Source organism: Lactuca serriola, chromosome 8, assembly GCF_051521515.1.
Source record: "Lactuca serriola cultivar US96UC23 chromosome 8, Lser_US96UC23_V15, whole genome shotgun sequence".
Classification (NCBI taxonomy): Eukaryota; Viridiplantae; Streptophyta; class Magnoliopsida; order Asterales; family Asteraceae; genus Lactuca; species Lactuca serriola.
In genome coordinates this window covers 195,575,373-195,599,871 of record NC_136415.1, presented here as the reverse complement: position 1 = coordinate 195,599,871, position 24,499 = coordinate 195,575,373, and the positions used below count along the sequence as shown (strand labels likewise).

The 24,499-nt window shown below is 36.3% G+C and overlaps 1 protein-coding gene across 1 annotated transcript; it reads left to right on the top strand.

The window, feature by feature from the left end:
• The first annotated feature begins 11,490 nt into the window (after window positions 1-11,490).
• Window positions 11,491-12,953, top strand: EXL5 (EXORDIUM like 5). The gene has a single exon (XM_079016599.1). It carries the CDS (start codon window positions 11,576-11,578, stop codon window positions 12,635-12,637), a length of 1,062 nt encoding a protein of 353 aa, XP_078872725.1. The 5' UTR covers window positions 11,491-11,575; the 3' UTR covers window positions 12,638-12,953.
• Window positions 12,954-24,499: the final 11,546 nt, after the last annotated feature.

Genomic DNA, 24,499 nt, shown 5'->3' with positions numbered 1-24,499 from the left:
GGTGAATATCTTCACTAGCAACGTCTGAATCTTCTCCTTGGACCGGAATAATGGGATTAATGAATTTCATGTCTGGCCTTTGACATTCATTATCAAGCTCATCTGAATCTTCTTCTTGGACTGGAATAGAGGGATCAATGAAGTTCATATCTAGTATTTGACATTCATCATCTTGTTCATCATCATGTTCACTATCTTCAACAAGCTTTTCAGTATCTGCTGGACTATTAGGTTCCGTAGAATCAGACTCGTGCATTGGCTTTGGTGACTCAGTCTGAACTAAAGTGTTGTCAACATATTCAGTGTCTCTCTCTTTTGGATTATCATCAATATCAGTATCTCCCCCTTTTTGAGCATCATCAGTTTGGGGGCTAGAGGAAGGAGTATGCAAGAGAACTCCCTTTAGCTGATGAACATCAGCCTCAATGCGTAGAAGACGTTGGAGCTGCTTGTGAGTGTGGTTGCGTCCCCGGAGAAGGTTGGTCCCCCTGGGGTAGATTCTCCCCCTGGGAGGGATGCTCCCCCTGATATGGTTGCTCCCCCTGAAATGGTTGCTCTTGTGCTGAGTGAACTTTCTCAATGACAGAGACAGTATGATGAGAAAGTTGAGGGGAGAAATGACCACCATCTTGTGGTTCAGCTTCTTGATCGGCATGATCTTCATGGTTACCATCAGCTCCTTCATCAGTATCAGCGATGAGTGAAGGAACAGTGTATGGATTTGCAATCCATTCTCTCATCCTATCAGAGATGCCGATGTCAGTATCCAATGGATCATCTTGATACATTCGAGTTGACATACGTGGACATTGGATGGGGTTTCCAGAGTGTGAGTAATAATCTGCAGCGAAAAATTTATCTAATACCAGAGCAATCCAACGTGGAAAGGGAACATGATCACCACGTACATTTGCACGAAGGAGTTGAACAAGTTGATCAAAGAAGAAAGCTCCATAGTCAAGCCTTTTGTTGAGAAGAAGAGAACAGACTACTTGTTGCTCATAAGTGCTCAGTTGATCACCACTTCGAGACTTATGACCCACACATTTGCACAGAGCACCTGTGAAGAATTTCCATCCTGGGGTCATACACTGACGCAGAATAAGAGTTGATCGAGTCCCAACCTTTGAGTGATCATATCCCAGTTGAGATTAGTGTCACAAAAGTTACATGCTGACGATGGTTCTCCGTCAATTCAATGTACAACTTGCTTGATTAAGGCTAGCAAGGAGGTTGGTGCGTGTGATAGATACTAGTTAGATTATCTAACCATCGGCACAGAGTGTTGTGTCTTTATCAGTGAGTGGTTCGTCTTACTGAATCATTAGACACTGAGTGAGAAGAAGGTAAAGAGAGGATTGTTGCGTGTGATAGACCGTGGTGTTTTGGTCTAACCATCGGCAAAGCCTGTTGGACTCTCATCAGGGCGTGTTTTGTCACACTGAATCACAGAATCAGTGAAAGATTGGTAAGAAGAGATAGTTGCGTGTGATAGATCTTGGTGCTTTGATCTAACCATCGGCAAAGAGTTTCAAGTTGTTATCAGTGTATGGTTCAATACAGTGAATCATTCAACTTTAGTTTAGAAGATTTGAAGAGAGAGAGAGAGAGAGAGAGAGAGATAAGAGATCAAACCAAGGACTCAGTGTAAAAAAATCATCAGCATGTGATCATCAGCAAAAAGGACATCAGCTTATAAGACAATAGCAAACATTAGCAAAATAAATTACAGAGAGATCATTCCAAGTTCTCCAATAATGTAAGCAGTTGTTTGAGAATCCAGTGCCTTGGTGAAGATATCAGCTAGTTGTTCTGAAGTATTGACATGTTCAAGAACAACCTTACCCTTCTCAACATTATCTCTAATGAAGTGATGTCTGATTTCGATATGCTTTGTCTTTGAGTGCTAAACAGGGTTTTGTGTGATCTGAATGGCACTGGTGTTATCACAGTATATGGGAGTCTTGGAGAACTTGATCCCATAATCTAGAAGCTGATTTTGAATCCATAAGAGTTGAGCACAACATCTTCCAGCAGCAACATACTCAGCTTCTGCAGTCGAGATGGCTACTGATGTTTGCTTTTTGCTAGACCAGCTGATGAGACGATTTCCAAGGAAATGACATCCACCTGACGTACTCTTTTTGTCTAAGTTGCATCCTGCATAGTCTGAATCAGTGTATCCAAAAAGTTCAAATGCTGAGTCGTGAGGATACCATAGTGCTAAGTTCTAAGTCCCCTTCAAGTATCGAAAAATATGTTTGACGGCCATGAGACGAGACTCCTTTGGATTAGCTTGGAATCGAGCACAGAGAATGGTTCCAAACATGATATCAGGACGACTTGCAATGAGATACAGAAGAGATCCAATCATTCCTCGATAAAGAGAGTGATTGACATCAGTGCCAGTTGGATCAGCGTGCATTTTATCAGTCTTGGACACAGGAGTAGAGGCTGGTTTGCAGTCACTGAGAGAATACTTAACGAGCAAGTCAGAAATATATTTACTTTGGCAAATAGAGATACCTGATCTTTGTTTCTGAACTTCAAGACCTAAGAAAAAGGTCATCTTCCCCATCATGCTCATTTCGAACCTTTGAGACATGATCTCTGCAAATTCCTTGCTCAACTTCTCATTTGGAGAGCCAAATATGATGTCATCGACATAAATTTGAACAAGAATCATGTCTGAGCCTTTGTTTTTGATGAAGAAAGTGTTGTCAATTGCTCCTCGTATCTTCTTCTAACACTCCATGAAGGAATGCTGTCTTCACATTCATCTGATAAACAATGAAATTCATGTAGGATGCGTATGCGAGAAACAGTCTGATTGCTTCAATGCGAGCAACTGGAGCAAAGGTTTCCCCATAGTCGATGGATTCGATTTGAGTGAACCCTTGAGCAACAAGCCTTGCTTTGTTGCGAATAATGATGCCATCTTTATCAACCTTGTTGCGATAGACCCAACGTGTTCCCGTGATGGTCTTTCCTGATGGTCTGGGAACAAGAGTCCAAACCTTGTGCCTTTCAAACTCATTCAGCTCATCTTGCATGGCTTTAATCCAGTCAGCGTCTTGAAGAGCTGAGTGTATCTTGTCAGGTAAGATCATTGAAACAAAGTTAACATACATACAGAAATTATTAGATACACGAGATCTGGTTCGGACACCATCATGAAGATTCCCAATAATTTGATCAACAGGGTGATCTCGATGTACAGGAGCTGAGAAGTTTTGCCCAATGCCTTTATGATCACAAAATTCTTCAAGAGTTGAATTCCGGAACTCAGTGCCATGATCACTTCTTAGCTGCTTAACTTTGAGACCCGTCAGTGTCTCATTTTTACGAATCAGTGAGATAATTTCCTGTGCAGCATGACTCTTCTTCTTCAGGAAAACCACCCATGTAAATCGAGTGAACTCATCCAAAACCACTAGAGTATACTTATTTCCTCCTTGAGAACGAACAGGAATAGGTCCAAACAAGTCCATGTGTAGTAAATGAAGAGGAACAAATATGCTAGAACATGACTTGGATTTGAATGATGACTTGGTTTGTTTTCCTTGTTCACACGTTGAGCACATCTTGTCTTTTACAACATTGAATTTTGGGAGACCTCTAACTAGATCTTGATTGGATATTTTGGATAGATTCTTAAAGTTCAAATGAGAGAACCTTTTGTGCCAAATCCAGCTGAGATTGGTTTGAGACTTTGTAAAGAAACATTGCATCAGCGCCTTGTCACTTGAGAACATATCAAGAGCATATATATCATCTTTTCTACTTGCTGAAAGTACGATGTTCTTGTCAGTGTTGACAACTCTTCCTTCCTTCTTTGTAAAGTGAACTTCATAATCAACATCACATAATTGGCTGATGGAGATAAGATTGTGTTTGAGGCCCTTTACATATGAAACGTTTTGAAAAACCACGTTATTGCACTTGATATTTTCATATCCTTTGGTGAATCCCTTTTCCATTGTCTCCGTATGTTACTGCAGGACCAGTTTTCTTTACATAATCTTCCAGGAGAGACTTGGATCCTGTCATATGTCTTGAGCATCCACTATCTAAGTACCAAAGATGTTCCTGACCTTGCAGTGCTGAGAAACTAGTTAGAACACACCGACCCATTCGAAGATGGGTCATTCACAAAGTTATTTGATAATAAGTTATAACACTCTTTAGGAAGACAGTTTAAAGAATTTGACTTAAGAGTCCATTTTTCATTTCTAACTTTAATGTTATCAGCTCTTAAAGATGTTTCATCAAATGAGCATTCACTGATCTTATGAGAGGTATCACCACATCTGTAACAAACTCTAGTACCAAAGTTCTTCTTGGTGAGCATATTTCTAGACTTAACACATTTAGACTTGTAAGATTCACCAAGTGAACTTTGAGTCCCTTTGTTTATCATTGAATCACAACTGAATTCAGTGGCAGATAAAATATGATCAGTGACAGATGCGGAGCTGACATCAGTATCTGATTTGGACATGTTCACAGAAGCATTGCAATCAGGAAAATGTTTAAGTTGTTCATGAACAGCGTGAAACACTCTATTTGAGATAGGGAAGGCAATAATATTCTCAGAGAGAGGAGTTGGTCTCACAAGATGTGCGGGGTAAGAGGTTGGATCAATTCCGGTAATTTCAACATCGCACTCAGTGACACCATTAGAGTTAGTAACACAGTATTCATCAATTAGACTCTGATTAATAAAAGAGTTACTGACAAACTTGTTTTTGAAATTGTTTTTCACTTCATTCATGGAATAAAATTCAGATTCTTTTTCTTGTGATTTAAAAACCTTTTCAGCTTCTGCAAAATTACCCCCAAGAATTTTTTCACATGTGGAATTTGAGCAGAAATAATATAATTAGCATTTTTGTGAGATTTTGCCCAAATTTGGAGCACAGTTTGTTCTTTGATCAACAGATCTTTAACATTATCAATTTCAGCAGACAAAGATGAGTTTGACAAACTAGTGATTCTAAGATTTTCCTGAGTGGAATCAATAATGTTATTTTTCATGGATATTTCAGTTTCAAGAAGATCAAGTTGATTTTGCAAATCCCTTATTGTTTGATTCTTCTTAGAATTAAGGACACCCAAATACTCAAACATTTTGATTTTTTCATTTATTGAGTAGTAAACAAAGTTTTTAACCTGATACATTGAAGGAGAGTCAGTGTTGTGCTTCCTGGAATTTTCAACTGCATCAGACATGTCAGCATCAAATGTACTTGTGCTATTTTCACAATTATCAGTGTCTTCTATCTTGACCATCAGACATTTAACTTCATCATCTGATGACTCCTCATCAGTCTTCCATTTTTCTTCTTCAGCAACAAGAACTTTATGATCCAAGCTCTCTGCTTTCAGTTTCTCAACCAGCTTGTTGTACTTCTGCTTCCAGTATTCATCCGAGCTTTGGGTTCTTTGTTTGCATTCTTTTGCAAAATGATCAGTGCTCCCACAGTTAAAGCACTGGGCTTTCCCTTTCTTATCAGTACCATGCTTTTTATCAGCGTCTGATCTTTTTGAAAATTTTCCACCCATCTTCTTCTAAAACTTTGAGAAGTTTCGGCCTGATTTCTCAAAAGTCTTTACAATCAAGGGCGCACTAGCCACAAACTTTTCGAGATCATCAGTGTCACTTTTAGATGAATCAGTGTCTGAATGGTTTTCAGTGTCTGACTCTGAAATTTGCTTTTTGTTTGAGAATAAAGCTACAGATGATTCACGCTGAGAATCCTTCATCAGTTCCTTTCTCTGAAGCTTGGATTCCTCATAGTAACGTAGGTTTCCATAGAGACTTTGTAAGTCCATAGTGTTGATCTTCTCACTGTTTTTCAGCACATCAACATGGTTCTCCCAACCTGCACCCAGAGAGTCCAAAAACTTCTGCACTAGAACAGTTCGATGCTTCAACTGATCTAGTCTCCGCAGATCATTAACAAGAGTATTAAACCTATTAAAGGTTTGAGTCAGAGTTTCACCTTTCTTTGCAAAAAAATGTTCATACCTTCGATTTAGATCATTTATTTGAGTGGCCTTGACTTCTTCAGTGCCTTCAAAAGATACAGTCAGTGTATCCATCATCTCCTTTGCTGAGATGCAATTTTGGACCAGTCCAAAGATATTGTATGGCAAAGCATAACTGATTGCAGCCCGAGCACGAACATCTAGACCATTTTTTCTTTTGTCATCTGCTGTCCAGTTTTCTCTAGGTGTTTTCTTCATAGCACCATCAGGAACGTTGTTTTTCAGAGGCTGATACATCGGAACATATGGACCCTTTTCGACGATGTCCAACATATCTTCATCTACTGACTCTAAAGCATATAGAGCCTTTATTTTCCACATAGCAAAATTTGTTTCATCAAAAGGAGGAATTTTAGCGGAAGGATGATTTGATGAGTTTGACGAAGAAGAAGATGAAGCCATTTGTTTGATAAAAGAAACCTGCTCTGATACCAATTAAAAAGACTTTAGACCAATCTATTTATCAAACAATGACTGTAAATAAGAACAATAAGGTTTCACGAAGAAAAACTTTCACTAAGAATGATAATCTCACAAAGAGATTATCGTTTGCACAAAGCGGCTATTAGGGTTTGTAAAAGGCGTGTCACCTACACAAACCGATACAAAAGAATATATAATACTATTCTAGAAGATCCCTACAAATCAGGGATATAAAGCAAACTAATATACACTAACTATGGAAACAAGATAAATACAAGATCTGTTACAATGCACTGAATAAAGCTATATACACTGAGCTATTGAAATGCTGATGCTGATGCTGAGATATGCGCTGATGCTGAAAGATTAATTTCAAACATCATCATATTTCAAGGTTTGACCTTACAATAGCAAAATTAAAAAAAAATATTATTATGGACAAAATAATCATTTTATGTATTTAGGGACGACCCGTGAGAAAAAAAAAACAATACAGAGACGACCCGAATTAATTTTAAAAAAAATTAAGGACTAAACATAGTATGTTCGACACCTGTACGGATGACGATTCGTGTAATTCACTCTAACTGTTTTGTCCATTTGTCAATAATAATATTTTTATTTTATTATTTTATTATTTATAGTATTGTTTACTATTAATTTAAATAATATGGATCACCTACCCCACCTTGACAACACATACTTTTCTTTTTGGAAAAAGATTTATCAGTGTAATCATATTTTCTTTTTTTCATATTTAGATAATTTTTTTCTACATATTTGATTATTTAACTTGTTAAATGTGTTCACATATTACTATTTTCACTGGTTATCTCAAGTGACAATGATAACATATGAACATATTTAAATAGTTAAATGTTCAAATGTGTAAAAAACAAAAAATACCTAATACGAACAAAACAAAAAGTTAATTACCCTGATAAGTCATTTTCCCCACTTTTAATAGAGATTTTATTTTTCATATTTTTTTGTATTATTTGTTCAAAACCTTATTTTTAAAGCATTCATAATAATTGATTATTTATTTCATTTATAGACTTTTGATTTGACAAAACAATTTTCTACTAATTTATTTTTAGCAAAAATTTACTATCATAAATATTAGTTAATGACTGATCAATTCTAAACTTTTCTTTTCAATTAATACATATATATATATATATATATATATATATATATATATATATATATATATATATATTTTGAAATATTTTATATAGGATCTTATATTTTTTTTCTTTTGTTTTTAAGGATATGAAATATTTTTAATGTAAATAGTACTAAGAATAAAGTTAATAAGTTATATATATATATATATATATATATATATATATATATATATATATGTGTGTGTGTGTGTGTAGGGCCTTTTAAAAAAATTGTTATATATATATATATATATATATATATATATATATATATATATATATATATAACAATTAGTATGTAGGGCCTTTTAAAAAAATAAAAGAACATATTACGTAGCAAATAAAAAACAAAAATATCTTTATAATGTAAATGATTTAAAATTATTACAATTTTTTTTATACTTTTTAATTAGAATTTTATAAACTTTTTAATACAACATTCTAAACTTGTATTTAACGAAAGTATTTTAAAATGTGATAAAAGTATGAAACTGTTATACAAAAATTTTGAAACATTTTAAAAATGTTGTAAAAGAAAGTTTAGAAAAAGTTATATGAAAATTATAAAAAAATTGTATTAGAACGTAAAAAAAAAAATTAAAACTTGTAAGAAATGTTTAAAACATTTAGAAAATATTTGGTTTAAAAACAGTTTATGTATCAAATAGCTTGTAGCCTAACGGTATCATGTGTTTGTGGAAAGATGTCCATCAGCCAAAGTTTAAAGGTTCAAGTCTATTAGAGACAAAATGAGTATTTTAGGGAGTATGTAGTGTTTGAAGTTAAAAAAAATAGTTGTATGAAAATTATATGAAAGTATAAAAAATATTAAAATATTATAAGTGAAGTTTAAAACATTGTATTAAAAAAACATATAAGAAAAAAATATTGTAATAAATTATAAAAAGTCTTAAAAAAAATTTTAAAAATAAATTTTTTTCACATTTAGGAAACTTTTTTGTACACATTTGACCATTTAACAAGTTAAATGCGTTCACTTCAAATACTTTATGTCATTGATCCATTGGAAATTCGTTGCTGATTTAGCTAGGGATGAAGTTCGTCGCTGAAAGTCCATTTTCTAGTAGTGTAAAGGGGAAACCTTATATATATATATATATATATATATATATATATATATATATATATATATATGTTCCAAAGTTCATCGAGGCATTTCTATAAACGTCTGGCAGCGTTAGCGGGGCGTACTCCAATGTACGCTTAGCGTACCTACACGTACACTCAGCGTAGTATCCTGTTAAGCCATCTTTCCATTAAGTGCTTAATGCTCCGATTCAGAGGCTACAAACTTAGATCCAGGTCTTATTTCATGTCTTAAACCATAAAGTTGCTTACTTTATGGCTTCCATGACTCACATAAGCTCCAACTCCAAAAACCATAATCTATTTCCATGGAAAAAGGTCATAACTCATGCATGGACTCATTTGGACCATCAAGATATCAACTTTCTGTTCTAGGGAGTCATTTAGCACCAAGGGAGGCAACCCTTGGTCTGGAAATCGGATTTAAGCCATAAAGCTTTCACCTTTGGACCAAACACTAAACCATACTAGATCTAAGCACCCTTAAGTAAAGTTATGAGCTTTATACCTTCAAAGTGTTCCAGAAGATGATGTTATCTCAGATCTATAAGCTCTGGCCTCCACGGTTCCTCCTTGCCACTCTTCTTCTTTTCTCTTCCAAGCTTTAAACCACCAAACTAAGCTTCCCAAGGTCAAGATCTCACAAAATGAAGGGTTGTGGCGTTCTAGGGTTTCTCTGAAGTTGGGGAGGCTGATAAGGAGGCTAGGGTTGGAGCCATTATGTTCTTTATATAATGACACACCCTAAAAATAAGGTTTTAAGGCTCTGAGCGTACGCTGGGCGTACGCCTCTCAGCACCCGCGATCATTTGCTCCACTACGCTGGGCATAACCCAACTTACGCTGGGTGTACCCACGCGTGTTCCAAAAATGCATGCATGGCCTTCCATGCGAACTTTTATCCATAAGGGCCATTATTGCCAAAATCTTCAAAGTGTCATCACTCCTTCATTCTAGATCCGTTTCCGATGAACTTTATGTCTACGGAAAGGTGGCGAGAAGCCCTACACTTCTAACAACACACCCCCGCTTGAAACCTTCTTGAATAAAACTCAAACCCATAAAAGACCAAAATGCCCCTAGCCTTGACTTTTGGATCCATAAATGTATGCTTTTCCGAACAGGGTGTTACAACAAGCGACGACGATATCGATTTCCACAACCTTGGATGCAATGTGTATTGCACTGCCACCAACATCGTATGAGTTAGAGCTCGATTTGTCAAATACACAACATCTTCTTTCAGAGTGTAAGAGATGTGAGAGAGAAAGGACGATGAGGAAATCGATTCAAATTCAAAGAAAATATGTTTCCTGATTTATAGCGATTGCCTTTGATGATTTGTTGTAGATTTTCCGATTGCTATTTTATGGGATTCATGGAGCATAAGGGCAATTTCGGTATTTCACATTGATAATTTTTAGGCTGATAAGATGCCATGTGCGATAAAATTCATTCTTTTATTAGATAGGAAGCAGGATCAGTCCAAACGTATATGGGGCCCAGAGCGAAAAAAAGGTCTCTTAAAGACAAATATAATAAAGATTTAAAAAACATATAATTTATTCTTCATTATGAACACGTTCAATTAGCAATAACAAACAAACTAAATTGTTTATTTTTTGAGTTAGTTTGAGTTTGAACCAACTTTAGGTTCTAAAAATCTTTTAGGTAATATATATATATATATATATATATATATATATATATATATATATATATATATATATATATACTACATAACCCATAAATTTTGGGCCACCAGGAGACATGGGCCCTGGACGGTCGCTCGGGTTGCCCACCGTCTGGACTGGCCCTGATAGCAAGATTATTCCTCTAATTAATTGTATGTAGTTAAGGGATGATAACATAACCCATAAATTTTGGGCCACCAGGAGACATGGGCCTTGGACGGTCGCTCGGGTTGCCCACCGTCTGGACTGGCCCTGATAGCAAGATTATTCCTCTAATTAATTGTATGTAGTTAAGGGATGATAATATCAATTAGCCGTCACATTTATCCCATCACATTATAGCTAAGCATAAAATCAAGACAATTAATTGTTTTCACACAACTTGTCCTTCCAGCCAAGATTACCGTAGTTATCAATGGCCACAAACACCAAAGGAAGTAGCGGAGTGATAATCTTTTTTTAAGCATAACCTTAAAGTTGTTTTGTTCTCTAGCAATTATTTGTTGTACACATCTTTCATGTAAACCGACATGGCTCGGGCCAAATGGAGTACGAAAATATCATATAGCATACATGATACACCAACACCAACACTCATGCACATGCTTTCCTCTCATATATATATGACATATCTAACATCCCCTTTTCCGAAAGACCATCATTAAACCTTCCATAGCCGAACAACACACATGATCATAACCATGTAATTCATCATGTACAATATGTACAATTCTTGCCTGGTATAAATGAAATTTATGGAAAGCATGTTATGTTATTTATCTTCAAGTACAAAGTGAAGATACCAATGAGTTAGGAATGAGAATAATATTGTATATGTTCTTCAAAATCAATGTAATCTTTTTATAGAAAACATATAAGTAGATTTTAATATTCGTATATATAAAAGTTTATAAAGTAGATAATTTTACAGAATCACTTTTTAGCATAAATAACGCAATTTAACGAGACTGGTTCTATTGTATTCATATGATTCTGAAAAAGAAAAGAGATTGGCCACAACATTATTGAAAGCTGTCACCAGCCCATTTCACTCTCCACTCTTTATATACCTCTCTATCTCCATTCCTTCGTTGTATCCCCACTCCATAGTCCACAATATCCTCATTCAAAATGTCTCTTTTACCCCTCAGCTTCTTCATCTTCTTCATCACACTATCTGCCATTGTTGCTTCTGCTGCAACTGTACAGACACTTAATACAAATCAGCAGCATTCAAATGATAAAGGTTACACCTTTCATAACCCAAAGCTTCCACCTAAAACCCTCACCACTTCCAAGAAGTTTGAAGGTTCGTCGGAGCTTGTCAACCTCCGATACCATATGGGTCCTGTTCTTTCTTCTCCGATCAGCATTTACCTCATATGGTATGGAAAGTGGGCCCCTACCCAGATGTTGTTGATCAAAGACTTCCTTCTATCTATCTCCACCACCAAACGCCGTGCAGCCCCGCATCCTTCCGTCTCTGACTGGTGGCAGACGGTTTCACTCTACACCGATCAAACCAACGCCAACATCTCCCGCTCCATCCTCATCGCCGGAGAATATTCTGATCGTAAGTACACTCATGGAACACACCTCACTCGTTTGACAATCCAAGATGTCATTGCTTCATCCGTACGATCAGCTCCGTTTCCGGTTGATCACAAGAACGGGATTTACCTCGTCTTGACTTCCGTCGACGTCACCGTTGAGGATTTCTGTCGGGCCGTTTGTGGGTTCCACTACTTCACATTCCCATCGAAAGTAGGCTACACTTTACCTTACGCATGGGTGGGGAACTCCGGCAAACAATGCCCGGAGGTTTGTGCTTACCCGTTTGCCGTTCCGGCGTATATGCAGGGCGGCGGCCCGGGTGCATTGTCTCCACCCAATGGCGACGTCGGAGTTGACGGGATGATCAGTGTGATCGGACACGAGCTGGCGGAGCTGTCGTCGAATCCGTTGGTGAATGCTTGGTACGCCGGGGAAGATCCGACGGCGCCGACAGAGATCGGTGATTTGTGTGAGGGGTTATACGGGTCGGGTGGTGGTGGCGGGTACATTGGGGATGTGATGAAAGACGGGTCGGGTCGTACGTTTAATATGAATGGTAGAAGAGGTAGAAAGTTCTTGGTACAATGGATATGGAGCCCCGTTTTGAAGGCATGTGCTGGACCCAATGCGAGAGATTGATTGATAATTGAATAATGGCATGCATTACCAGTGTACTATATGCATTTAATGTTGTACTTACATATGGTGATATGTTAAATGCTAAAGTGAAGGGGGGAGGATGAGATTGATGAAAGTTGGGGGACCATGGGAGAAAAAGTTAAAGTTTTTTTTTTTTTTTTCATAGATTTTTTTAGGTTCATAATTTTGATTTTTTAGATTTTTTTTAAGTATAAAGAAAAATATTGAGACATGGGGTTTAGTTTAATATCATCACATCTTGTGGTCTTAATTCATGTTCAAAGAAATTGATATGACTTTTTGTTTAAAGCTTTAATTAATTGATTGGTTAAAGTTAATGATTACCTTTTATGTATATAACAAATTATCAATTCTAGATATTATTATACAATGGTACAAAGAAGGAAAAAATTAAATGTTAGTCAAATCAAATTTGACTTTTTCTTTATGTTATGTTTGATTATTGTTTGTAATCATATAATTAAAGTTTGAATCATGGAAAATAAAGTTAATAATCCAATGGAAGTTAATTTCCTCACATGTGCATGTGCAAGTAATCTAGCCAAAGCTCTATCCACTATATTTAGATATTTTTACATGAAACTACAGAAATCTAGAGCACAAGATTTTCACATTTATAGCAATTACATATGACTTTAATTTATAGAAGACAAATATACAATTGAAAAAAAAAACATTTCTATGCTTGAAAAATAAAAAGAAATAGAACCATAATTGAATTTAATGGGACACCCAACTATACTTCAAAATATCTTTAGTCATTGCCCTCTACTTTACAAACAAACATATATTCTCCTCCGAAAAATACAAATATCTTTGTCCCAATAAATACAAAGAGATAAAAAAAAAACATGGATATCAATTATGTTCTTTTTAATAATATATTATTTGTAAAATATAAAAGCACTAGGAAGTTTATTATATCTTCTAAATAATCAAAGAACTTGTTTCTCTTATTTTAAACCCAATACGCAAAACAAGCATGGGAGGATACATGATAATGAAGTTGGACTTAGATTGTTTGGCTGGACCCATTAAGCACTCAAATATGTACATTATGCATCATAAATTGTACCCCATTTATCATGATAACGGCCCTTTCTTTTAACTCATTGCAGGTTCAATGGTGGAGGCCGGAGGGTATGTGCATAATGTAATGCATAGGTTACAAACGTGTGATGCGTAAGAGAAAAAAGAGTTAAAGGATACAAATTTTAAGGACTTTAGGTGAAAAACAGCTAAGAAGTGGACCCAAAATTTAATTGAATAAATGAAAACCAACAGTCACGAGATTGGGTCATCAATCATCAAAAGTTCAAAACACAAAAAGTTCCTAGATTTGTTTTTTTTTTTTCAATTTTAGATTAATTATAATTATTCAATTACAATCAAGTCCATCTACTTAACATTGGTTACAGTTTCGTTCGAAATAAAAGTATCTAATCCGATTATATGATAATGTCTTTAGAAGTAAAAAAAACTTAATAATGTAATATAGTTTTTGTTCTGTATATATTTAGTTATTATTTTTTATATATATTTAGGGTGTGTTTAAGATTACTTTTTAAACTTAAAGTCTTTTTTATAAAATGATTTTTTTTATAAAAGAACTTTTTCTAAAAGAAGTTTTTAAAATGTGTTTTGCTTGATTTTTAAGGCTTTTAAGTGACAAAAACCAAAAGTAACAAAAAAAAAAAAATGATTTCATGGCTTTTGAAAAATCATTTTTTGTTCTTGTCAAAAAATTGTTTTAAAAATAACTTTTATACTCACCAAACATTTTTTAGACATTTTTTACTCTTTGAAAAAGTTGAAAGTTCAAAAGTCATTTTAGAAGCAATGACAAACACCCTTTAGTCTTTATAATTAGCTACTTCATATCAAATCGGAAAAAAATGACTTAATATGGTAATATAGTTCCTAATTTGTATACATTTAATTTTTAATATATTTTTGATTTATTTTGTTGGAATATTTCGATTTATATGTGGCCTTAGGATCATTTTTGTAAAATTATTTTAGTTGTTACTATATTTACGTATTATGATAGTAACTATGCTAATATGACATAATTGATATCTTATATTTCATAAAGTTTACTTGATTGAAGTAACCGAATAACTTTCTTATATAAGGGGGTGCAAAGTGCAAACTCATCTTCCATTAGATGTCAACAACAACCCAGCAAAATGAATACGGGATTCTCTTCAGTTCTTGAAGAAATCTCATAGAACACCAATCAACTCCTTGTGTAAATCTCCATCAAATTATGACATCATAACATGAATCAAATGCTTTCATCTTCTTCTTCAAGCATTCATGTGGAATTTAATCATTTAAGTACGCATCTTATTCTCTCATATTCATGATGAATCTATGTTCAAATTGATAAGCAAGAGTATAGGATAATTAATTACTAAAAATAATCAACATGTGGTATCAGAGTCCAGTTGTTCTTGAGCAATTTGAACCAGTTTATGAAACATAATCTTCATTCCCATTTTTTTTTTCTAAAACCATTCAAGTATGAAATTGAAAATCTTGAAGCTTTTGATGGTTGTATAAAATTAATACGCAAAAGCAAATTACACAACTTACTTTTGGGAGATAATCACTAAAACTTTGGATTATATGTTTTTAATCCATCAATTACGCTAATATCATTCCAGATTTTGTTTTGACGTATTAGTATTATATCAATGTACTTTCAAAGAATCGTATTATAGCAATGTACTCTGAAAATTATATTGTTATAACGGATATAGTGTAAAGAATCATATTATAACAATGTACTTTAAAAAGTTTTGCAAAAAGGATTGACATTATAAATAATGGATTTAAGTAGACCATTTATCTCTATTTAAGAAAATTCCGAAAAAAAATTAAAGGAATTGAAAATCATCCTAATCAATCAATATAAGATCGGTTGATAAAAATGAAACAACAAATACTCTGTTGCTAACACAATATCGTTTTTAAGCAAAAAAACATTAACGAATGTAAACAAATTAAAAATAACTTCAATTAACAGATTCATCATTTAACTGTGATAATGACATGAAAGTATATTGTTATTTATGCTATAATACCATTATTTGATTGCATAGATTCCATTACCAAATTTTTAACATGATTGTGCACACATTTTAAAAACACAAAACAATTCAGGGATATATTTTTAGGAATACATGAAGATAATTTTATTTGCTACGGTGGTGGACTGTTGGGGACAACATAAAATCAGGAATACATGAAGATAGCCGTGTATGAGAACACTTTTTTTAATGATTGTCATATGTGGTTCACTATGACATATCAACCTAATGCCAAAATTTTCACATTTATCGGGTTTCTTTAATAAAAATATTTTTTTTAAATAGGTAAGAAAGAATGTCAATTTGAAATGAACAAAAAACCCATTTGTAGAAAAATGGTCAAAATCGACATACTAGGGAATTTGGGAAGACTTTAAACTTTTTGTCAGTGTGTTCTTTTGTCTTGGAAGTGAAAATTCGAGTTGGGAAGAAGCAATCACAAAGAATATCGTTTTCTACTATGAAGATAGCTAAAACCGAAGTCGAAGACATCTTCTACTTGGAGAACACTAGGCACCAATATTATTTGATGGTTCATGAATTACGTTATTCATATAAGTGAGTTACGAGCCACATATGAGAACATCTTATTAATGATTGCACCACATACCAAAGGACTTCCAGCCCAACGGTATTCGGTCTTACTCTCCTTCCTTGAGGTTGAGGGTTCAAGTCCCGTTGTGGACACATGTGGATTTAAGGAGTACTTTAGGAGTAAGTAAGATTTTCCGTTTAAAAAAATGATTGTACCACATAGGATGTCGTGAGCAAAATCTAAAAAAAATAACTGGTCATACGAACTGAATGTGCACGGAAATAACAAAGACCTATTTTGCAACAAAAAACATTAAGGACTAAATGTATACAAACTGAGAACTATATTACCCTATTAATTTATTTTCCTCAACTTTACTTGGAGTAGTCGGTTATAAGGACTCCATGTGTACAAAAAAACCTAAGAATGCTTCGATTACTTAGATTCGTGAATTACACTTTAGATTAAAGCATTTCAATGGTACAATCAAAAATACTTAATCGGATAAAACAAAGTATTCAAGAACAAAGAATGAAATGAAGTTATATCTTGTGTGTTGTGCAACAATCTAATCCGAAATTGACCAATTAACAAGATATAACTTCCTGCCTAAAAACTACCAAATGATAGTTACATGAAAATAACTTCTTGTCTGAAAACTGTCACTAACTACCTTAAAACCAAATCTAGAATTAGGATCATAGAACTGAGTCTATATTCTCAAATTCGACCCAGTCAGGTGTAGCACCTGATTCTTGGTATGTATCTTATTTAAGTAATTTTTCATTTTTGGCCTGGGACTCGGCGAGTTGAAGGTCCAACTCGCCGAGTAAAAGCGGGATGAGATGCGGGATTTAAGTGATGGACTCGTCGAGTCGGGTCCCGGACTTGACGAGTAGGCTCTGACTGGGCAAAACCCTAATATGAGGGTTTGCACCCTATTTAAACAACCTTATATAGCCTCCATCGACCCTTTATGCTCCTACAAACCCTCCCTAGTAAACCCTAAGTGTTTTGGTGCAAGATCTAAGGCTCTTGAGTGATTTTTGTGGGTTTTTGACCTCAAGGAAGAAGGAAGAGCATAGAAGGATCAAGAGGAGACTGGAGGATTCGAGTTTGGTGCATCATTTCCAGTCCTTGAAAGGTATAAAGTCTGTAACTTTCTTGTTCATTTGTTAGATCCCTTTTTGGGGAAGATTTAGGGCTTTTTAAGCCGAATGAGGTGACCAACCATGATTGCAAACATGGTTGGGGGTCAAGACTTCAGATTTAAGTCTTGGAAGGAGTCATAAAGCAGATTTGGGTTGCTTTTGCACCCAAGGAAGGTCCCATGCAACATAAGAGTCATTTTAGAGCCTTTTTGGCTTAAAAGTCTCATTCATGCACGTAAGGTTCGAAACTTTACGTGCTAGATCGAGCTTAGGGGCTTGGATCTATCATTTGGTCAAAGGATGTACATCAGAAAATCGAGGAAATAGAGCATGGACGTTATCTAATCGGCGAGTCCGTTCTTGGGACTCGACGAGTCCAAGGCTTTGAGTCCCATATCTTTTGAGGGTCAAAGAACTCAGTTGGGTGATTAGAAGGGTTGTAGTAGGACAGAAAGAGTGACCCAACGCATTGGACTTAGTTTTAGACCTGGAGTTCATGGGACTCGACGAGTGCTAGAACAGAATCGACGAGTCCAAGGCAATCTTCTTATGTTTAAAGATGAACTCGACAAGTTGTTCATACAACTCGGCGAGTCAAGGTCAGGACTTGTTCATCAGATGAAGGTGAACTCGACGAGTGTTCATCCGACTCGGCGAGTCGGAAGAAGGTTCATTGATGTTCATAAAGGAGGGGAACTCGTCGAGTCGTTGCCAAACTCGACGAGTCGAGTCGTGGATAAGGACAAGTAAAGGAAAGGGACTTGACGAGTTGGCGGCCTAACGCAGCGAGTCGGGTCAGCTGGATGTTGACTTTGACTTGGACTTGGTTGGGGGTAAAATAGTCATTTTACCCTAAGAGTACATATCAGTTTCTGACTGAGTGTTCTGTGGGGATTGTAGGTGGAGGATTTCCGGAGCAGCAGCAGGCAGAGGTTTCCCGCACATATTATCAGCAGCTACTCGTACGAGGTGAGTTACCTTCCAATAGCGGTGGGTCTACGGCCACAATGCCGGCCCACCAGTAGGAGTTGTATGATTAGATGATTGTCTTTGTGATATCATCTAGGTTTGCTACTACCTGATATGTTATATGCTGGAATGATATGTTATATGAGATAGTAGTAGAGTTTGGTTGTTAGGACTGAAGGGTAGGTCAGACACCCCATATATGTCTGATAGTATGTGATGATATGTTTATATGCTGGCATGATACGTTATATGTGATAGTGGTAGTATGAAGGGAATAGTCCCCAAGTTCGGTTGTTAGGACCGAAGGGTAGTTCGGACACCCCAGATATGTCTGATAGTATGTTTATGTTATGATATATGTGATAGTAGCAGTAGGGGCTGGAATAGTCTCCGAGGGTCGGTTGTTAGGACCGACGGGTAGGTCAGCACCCCAGAATGGCTTGACATGGATAGGAAGGCACCCCAAAATGGCCGCATGGGTAGGTCAGCACCCCAGAATGGCCGTACGGGTAGGTTGGCACCCCAGAATGGTCGTACCGGGTAGGTCGGGCACCCCAGAATTGCCCGACAATATGTATGCTATGTGATTGTATGGTATGTGGTACGATGGGGGAACTCACTAAGCTTCGTGCTTATAGTTTACAGTTTTGGTTTCAGGTACCTCTTCAGCGAAGGGGAAGGAGCTGGCGCGGTAGCGGCACATCATACACACACTCTTTGTTTTTTCGCACTATGGATATTCTGGGATTGTACTCTGACATGTTACCACTTTTATGACTTGGGTTTTCATACATGATACATTGTTTTATGAAATGATATGATTTCACAGTATTTTCTTATGAGTGTTTTATGAGTCAGCTAGACAAAAATGAAATTTTTGGACTTGAAAATTGGGTAGTTACATAATCGGATAAAACTAAGTATTCAAGAACAAAGAATGAAATGAAGTTATATCTTGTGTGTTGTGCAACAATCTAATCCGAAATTGACCAATTAAAAAGATATAACTTCCTGTCTAAAAACTACCAAATGATAGTTACATGAAAATAACTTCTTGTCTGAAAACTATCACTAACTACCTTAAAACCAAATCTAGAATTAGGATCATAGAACTGAGTCTATATTCTCAAATTCGACCTAGTCAAGAGCTATGCCTTTTGGAACCCGCCATGGGTTACCAACTCTTGGACCCCGCTTCCAGGGGCGTTGCATCTACCCCCCCCCCCCCCGGTCGGTTCAGGGGCTTTACCCCTAAATAACAATGTACTTACAACCAACATAAACTTAAACAAAATGTGCATTCCACACCACCGTAACTTGTTTAATATTCATCAAGGCAATAGTGATCAAACAAGTTAATCCCATTAAACTTAAATAAGATTGGTGACACAAATCACCAACAATCATCCCATATTTAAGTATGGGAGTTGATCCGTACACAATTGGCGCTTTAAAATGTTGTGTTGTATAACTATATAATGCATAAAATTTTGTGTATGGCAAAAAACTGTTGTGTATGAATCAGTTCCCTTTAAGTATAATCTTGATTTACTTAAAGTAAAACATAAAAAACAACAAATTGAGGCATAAATGAAATATCGTGACGATTGAATTTCACATTAGTATATTACTCATTCCAAATATTCGAATATCAAGGTGTCACTATGGGTTGAACTCTTTTTATTCACAGTGAATACTTGAAGATAATATACAAAACAATTTATATACTCATAACTTCTAACTTGATTCTATATTTTACTAGCATGTGTCCTATCCTTCAATAAGCATATCAAAGCTAAGTCCCAAACTTCTTGAAGCGACTAACCTCATGCTTATATAGATAGTCCTTTTTTTCTTGCACCTGATGATGTTAATAATATGTTTCAATCTTCAAATATCAAGCTTTCCACATTGAATTTAGCATTTAATAGTACATTATATAGGAATTGGGTATCTTAATATAAAAGATTTAAGGTGGACTTTAAACCCATCCCTCTAGCTGCCTAGTACACAAGATATCTAACTAACCCTTTCGTCGGATAATCGACTAAATTCAACCGAGTCCTTAAAAACTCTACATATATCACGCCATTCATGATGATCTCACAAAATCATGCTATGTTTAACAACTAAATGTATAGACTTTCCATTATACACTTGACTATAAGCCTTAGTGTAACACCTCAAATTTCAAAACAAAATTTTCATTTTTAAATTTCCCAAAATATTGTTCATAGAAAGAATCATAGGAAAATCACAAGTATCAAATAAAAATCATCATCAAAAATATCAGAGTGCCACAAAATGCTCAGTCACAAAATCTCCCAGCGAGTGTGTACAATCAGACCTTCGCCTTCCTGCAGTCCTCAAAAGTACCTGAAACGCATATAATCAACAACTATAAGCACGAAGCGTAGTGAATTCCCCAAGATATCTCATACAACACAACACATAAACAACTATGGGTTATCAGTAACCCCGAAGACTACACAAAGTCTCAGTGGGCAAACAACACGCCCTATGGGTTATCAACAACCCTAGAGACTACCTGTAGTATTAGTCACACATAAACAACATAACACAATAATAACAGTTAGACTCGGCTAGTCATCACAAATACAACTATTCTACGACACAGGTAAGAATAAGTGAGGAGACTTACTTGATACTGATGATAGATAAATCTCACACCCAAACTGCCGGAACTAGACTCCGCCTAATAAACAAAACAAGTAACCCTAGTCAATTAAGGTCATTATCCCGACTCACAAGTCCAAATACCACAACCACACTCGTTTAGGGCAAAAAGAAAATTTCACCCTTCCATTGCTAAAACCCTAAATCCTTGACCAAATAGCAAAAAGTCAACCGCCCAACGCATACGCTGGGAATACGCTTCCTACGCACTGCGCATTCGAAGAATCAGATGGGTCGGGGTCAAGCCTGGCTATGTTGAGCGTAGCTAGAAGTACGTTGGGCGTACGTCTTCTGATCCCAAAATCACCCCAAACATCTTAATCATTAAGAATTGAAATCCAAACATAAATCTGACCTCAATAGAACGACTTAATCCATAAAGTCACCGACTTTAAGCCTTTTCATGGCTAGATATGGATCAATACACAAAGCTCTAATTTCTACAACACTCTAAGTCACTTAACTCATGAATGAGCCAAGGAAAACGATCAGGCAATCATTTTTATGGATCTAAGAATTATAATACATCTAAAAGGACAACTAATATGCTCTGCAGTACTCCATACTCACAAAGGTCCATGCTTTGGGAAAAAAGCTCACAAAACCCATCTAATGAGATCTAGAAAGAACATCTGCAAGGTATAGACTTTATACCTTCAAAAGATGCACAAGATGAAGGAGTTTCAGGATCTACTAGCTTGCAAGCAACACCGCCTTCTTCAAGTACCTTCTTCCTCAACAAGAATTCACAAAATCACCAAAAAGACTCCTAGATCCTCACTCACAAGACTAGGGTTCGATATCTAGGGTTTAGAAGGAAGGGAGGCTGATAAGAAATGTCCAAGGGAGACATAAGGTGGTTTAAATAGGGAGCAAACCCCTAAATTTAGGGTTTAGGAGTTGAGCTAGTACACCCTGCATACCATATGCACGCCCAACGTACTAGCATGAATCCCACGATTCCATGGCTCGATCATGTACGATGCGCGTACCTTACGTACGCCCAATGTAAGGGTTGAAATGCAAGGCATTTGACATAAAGGTCCAAATATGTAAACTTTAATTAAACTATGGACTAAAATGGAAATACCTGAAAACTATATGTTACAGTTCTCCCCCACTAGAATTGAACTTCGCCCTAGAAGTCAGCCTCAGAAAACAGATCAGAGTAGTGCTCGTGCATCTCAGGCTCGGGCTCCCAAGTCTACTCCGAGCTTTTCCGATGTTGCCACTAAACTTTAACCAAGTCAACAACCTTGTTCCTTAAGGTCTTCACTCTCCTATCCAGAATCGCCACTGGCCTCTCGATGTAATTGAGGCGATCATCAACCTGAATGTCCTCCAAAGGAACCACAACTGTATCATCAGCTATACACTTCCTCACCTGGGAAACATGGAAGGTACCGTGAATCTAACTCAACTCCTCAGGTAGCTCCAACTGGTAAGCCACCTTGCCCACACTGTCCAACACTCTGAAAGGGCCAAAAAACATGGGCCCCAGCATGCCCCGCTTCTTGAAGTGAATAACACCCTTCCAGAGTGATACCTTCAGAAGTACCGAATCTCCAACCTGAAATTCTAGCTCAGAGCATCGCCGGTCTGCATAACTCTTTTTACGATTCTGGGTCGTCAGCAATCTTTTGTCTAATTTGTTGGATGAGTTCGGTCGTCTTGAGCACTATCTTAGTGCTCCCCATAACCCTCTGTCCAACCTCACCCTAAAAAATAGGAGTTTGAAACCTCCTCCCATACAAAAGCTCAAAGGGAGGCATGACAATGTTGTAATGATGGCTGTTGTTATAAGAAAACTCAGCCAACAGGACATAAATCTCAGCTAATTTCTCTGAAGAGGAGCCTTCACTTATGGATAGGAAGTGAGTACTCTTCGTCAAACGTTCCACTATCACCCAGATAGCATCAAAACCCCTCGCAGTCCTCGGCAATTTTGTAATAAAATACATCGTGATCTGCTCCCACTTCCACAGTGGAACCACCAAGGGCTGCAACTTGTCGTGAGGGTGCTGGTGCTTGGCCTTGACCTTCCAGCAGGTCAAACATCGCTCTACAAACTAGGCCACATCCCTCTTCATACACGGCCACTGGTAACTATCTTTCAGGTTGAGATAAATCTTGGTAGCCCCTGGATGAATGGAAAATCTCAACTTGTGGACCTCCTCCATCAATACCCGTCGAGCCCCACCAGCATAAGGCACCCAAACCTGCCCATGAAGAGTCAAAAGCCCCCTTTATTTGGTATGTACTTGACCTTGTTGCAGCATGGTCCTTTTGAGTTGCCTTCACCAAAGCAACTTGACTGGATGATTAATGGAGAAAGAGGTTATTATGGTTTATTAATATATATAAGAAGAATATATTAAAAGAGAAATCATATTAGTTAATTAATAATGGGGGACGGGAGTTGCAATTATAAGATAATTGGGTTCTTGGGCTGTGGATCTTGTGGATTAAGGGAGTGGACGCAATTAAGGTGGAAGCCCACCTTGAAATCATCCAAGCCTCATTCCAGAATGTTCCATTGGACTTCTTAAGGCCTAAGCCATCTAATTAGGGTTTTGATTGAAACCCTAGCAGCTCAACTATTTAAGGACCCCTAGGGCATCCAAAATTGGCTACCAGAAGAACCATAGAGTCCTTAGAGCCCATTTTGTTCCTCCATATCCTCTCTCCAAGATTATCCTTCTTGCCTTGGTGTTTGTGATCGATTAGATGTATTACATTTGTGATACTAGGCTCTCAAAGCTTGAAGATTCTTGCAACAATCAAAAGATAAACATCTAAACCTGTTTTATATGTTATTTCGATTTTGATATGCTAGATCTAGGGTTTATAAGCTTTTGATGACTTGCATGTACAATAGAGAAACCTAGATCCAAAGCTTTAGAGTTTTGCATGTGCACCATAGGATTGATGTTTTGCTCAAAACCCATCAGTGGTATCAAATCCTTTCTTGGTTTCAATTGTATTTGGTGCATTAAGTGTTTATTAGTTGCTTAAAATCAAAAATTCTACCTTCTGCCTGACAGAATCGTCGAGTCACAAGATGAACTCGACGAATCAGATGAACTCGACGAGTCCAAAAGGTGATTCGGTGAGTCGGAGTGTCAAACAGAGAGATTTTTGGGATTTTTGCTTATTTTGACTTGGTATAATTACCAAAAATGTTTTTAATTAATGAAATCTGATTTTGATTGATATCATGTGATTATCCTTGTCAAAATAAAAGATATTTATCAATTAATTAGATAATTATTGCCTTATGTGATAAACCTTAATTATTTGAATTATTTGATTAAATTATCTTGCATGGAATTTGATTAGGTCAAAATTAGATAATCACCAATTAAATGTTTAATTATATTATTTGAATTTTGAT

What these genes read in the sequence shown, in the direction of transcription:
- EXL5 (XM_079016599.1), top strand. Translation starts at nt 11,576, where the DNA reads ATGTCTCTTTTACCCCTCAGCTTCTTCATCTTCTTCATCACACTATCT.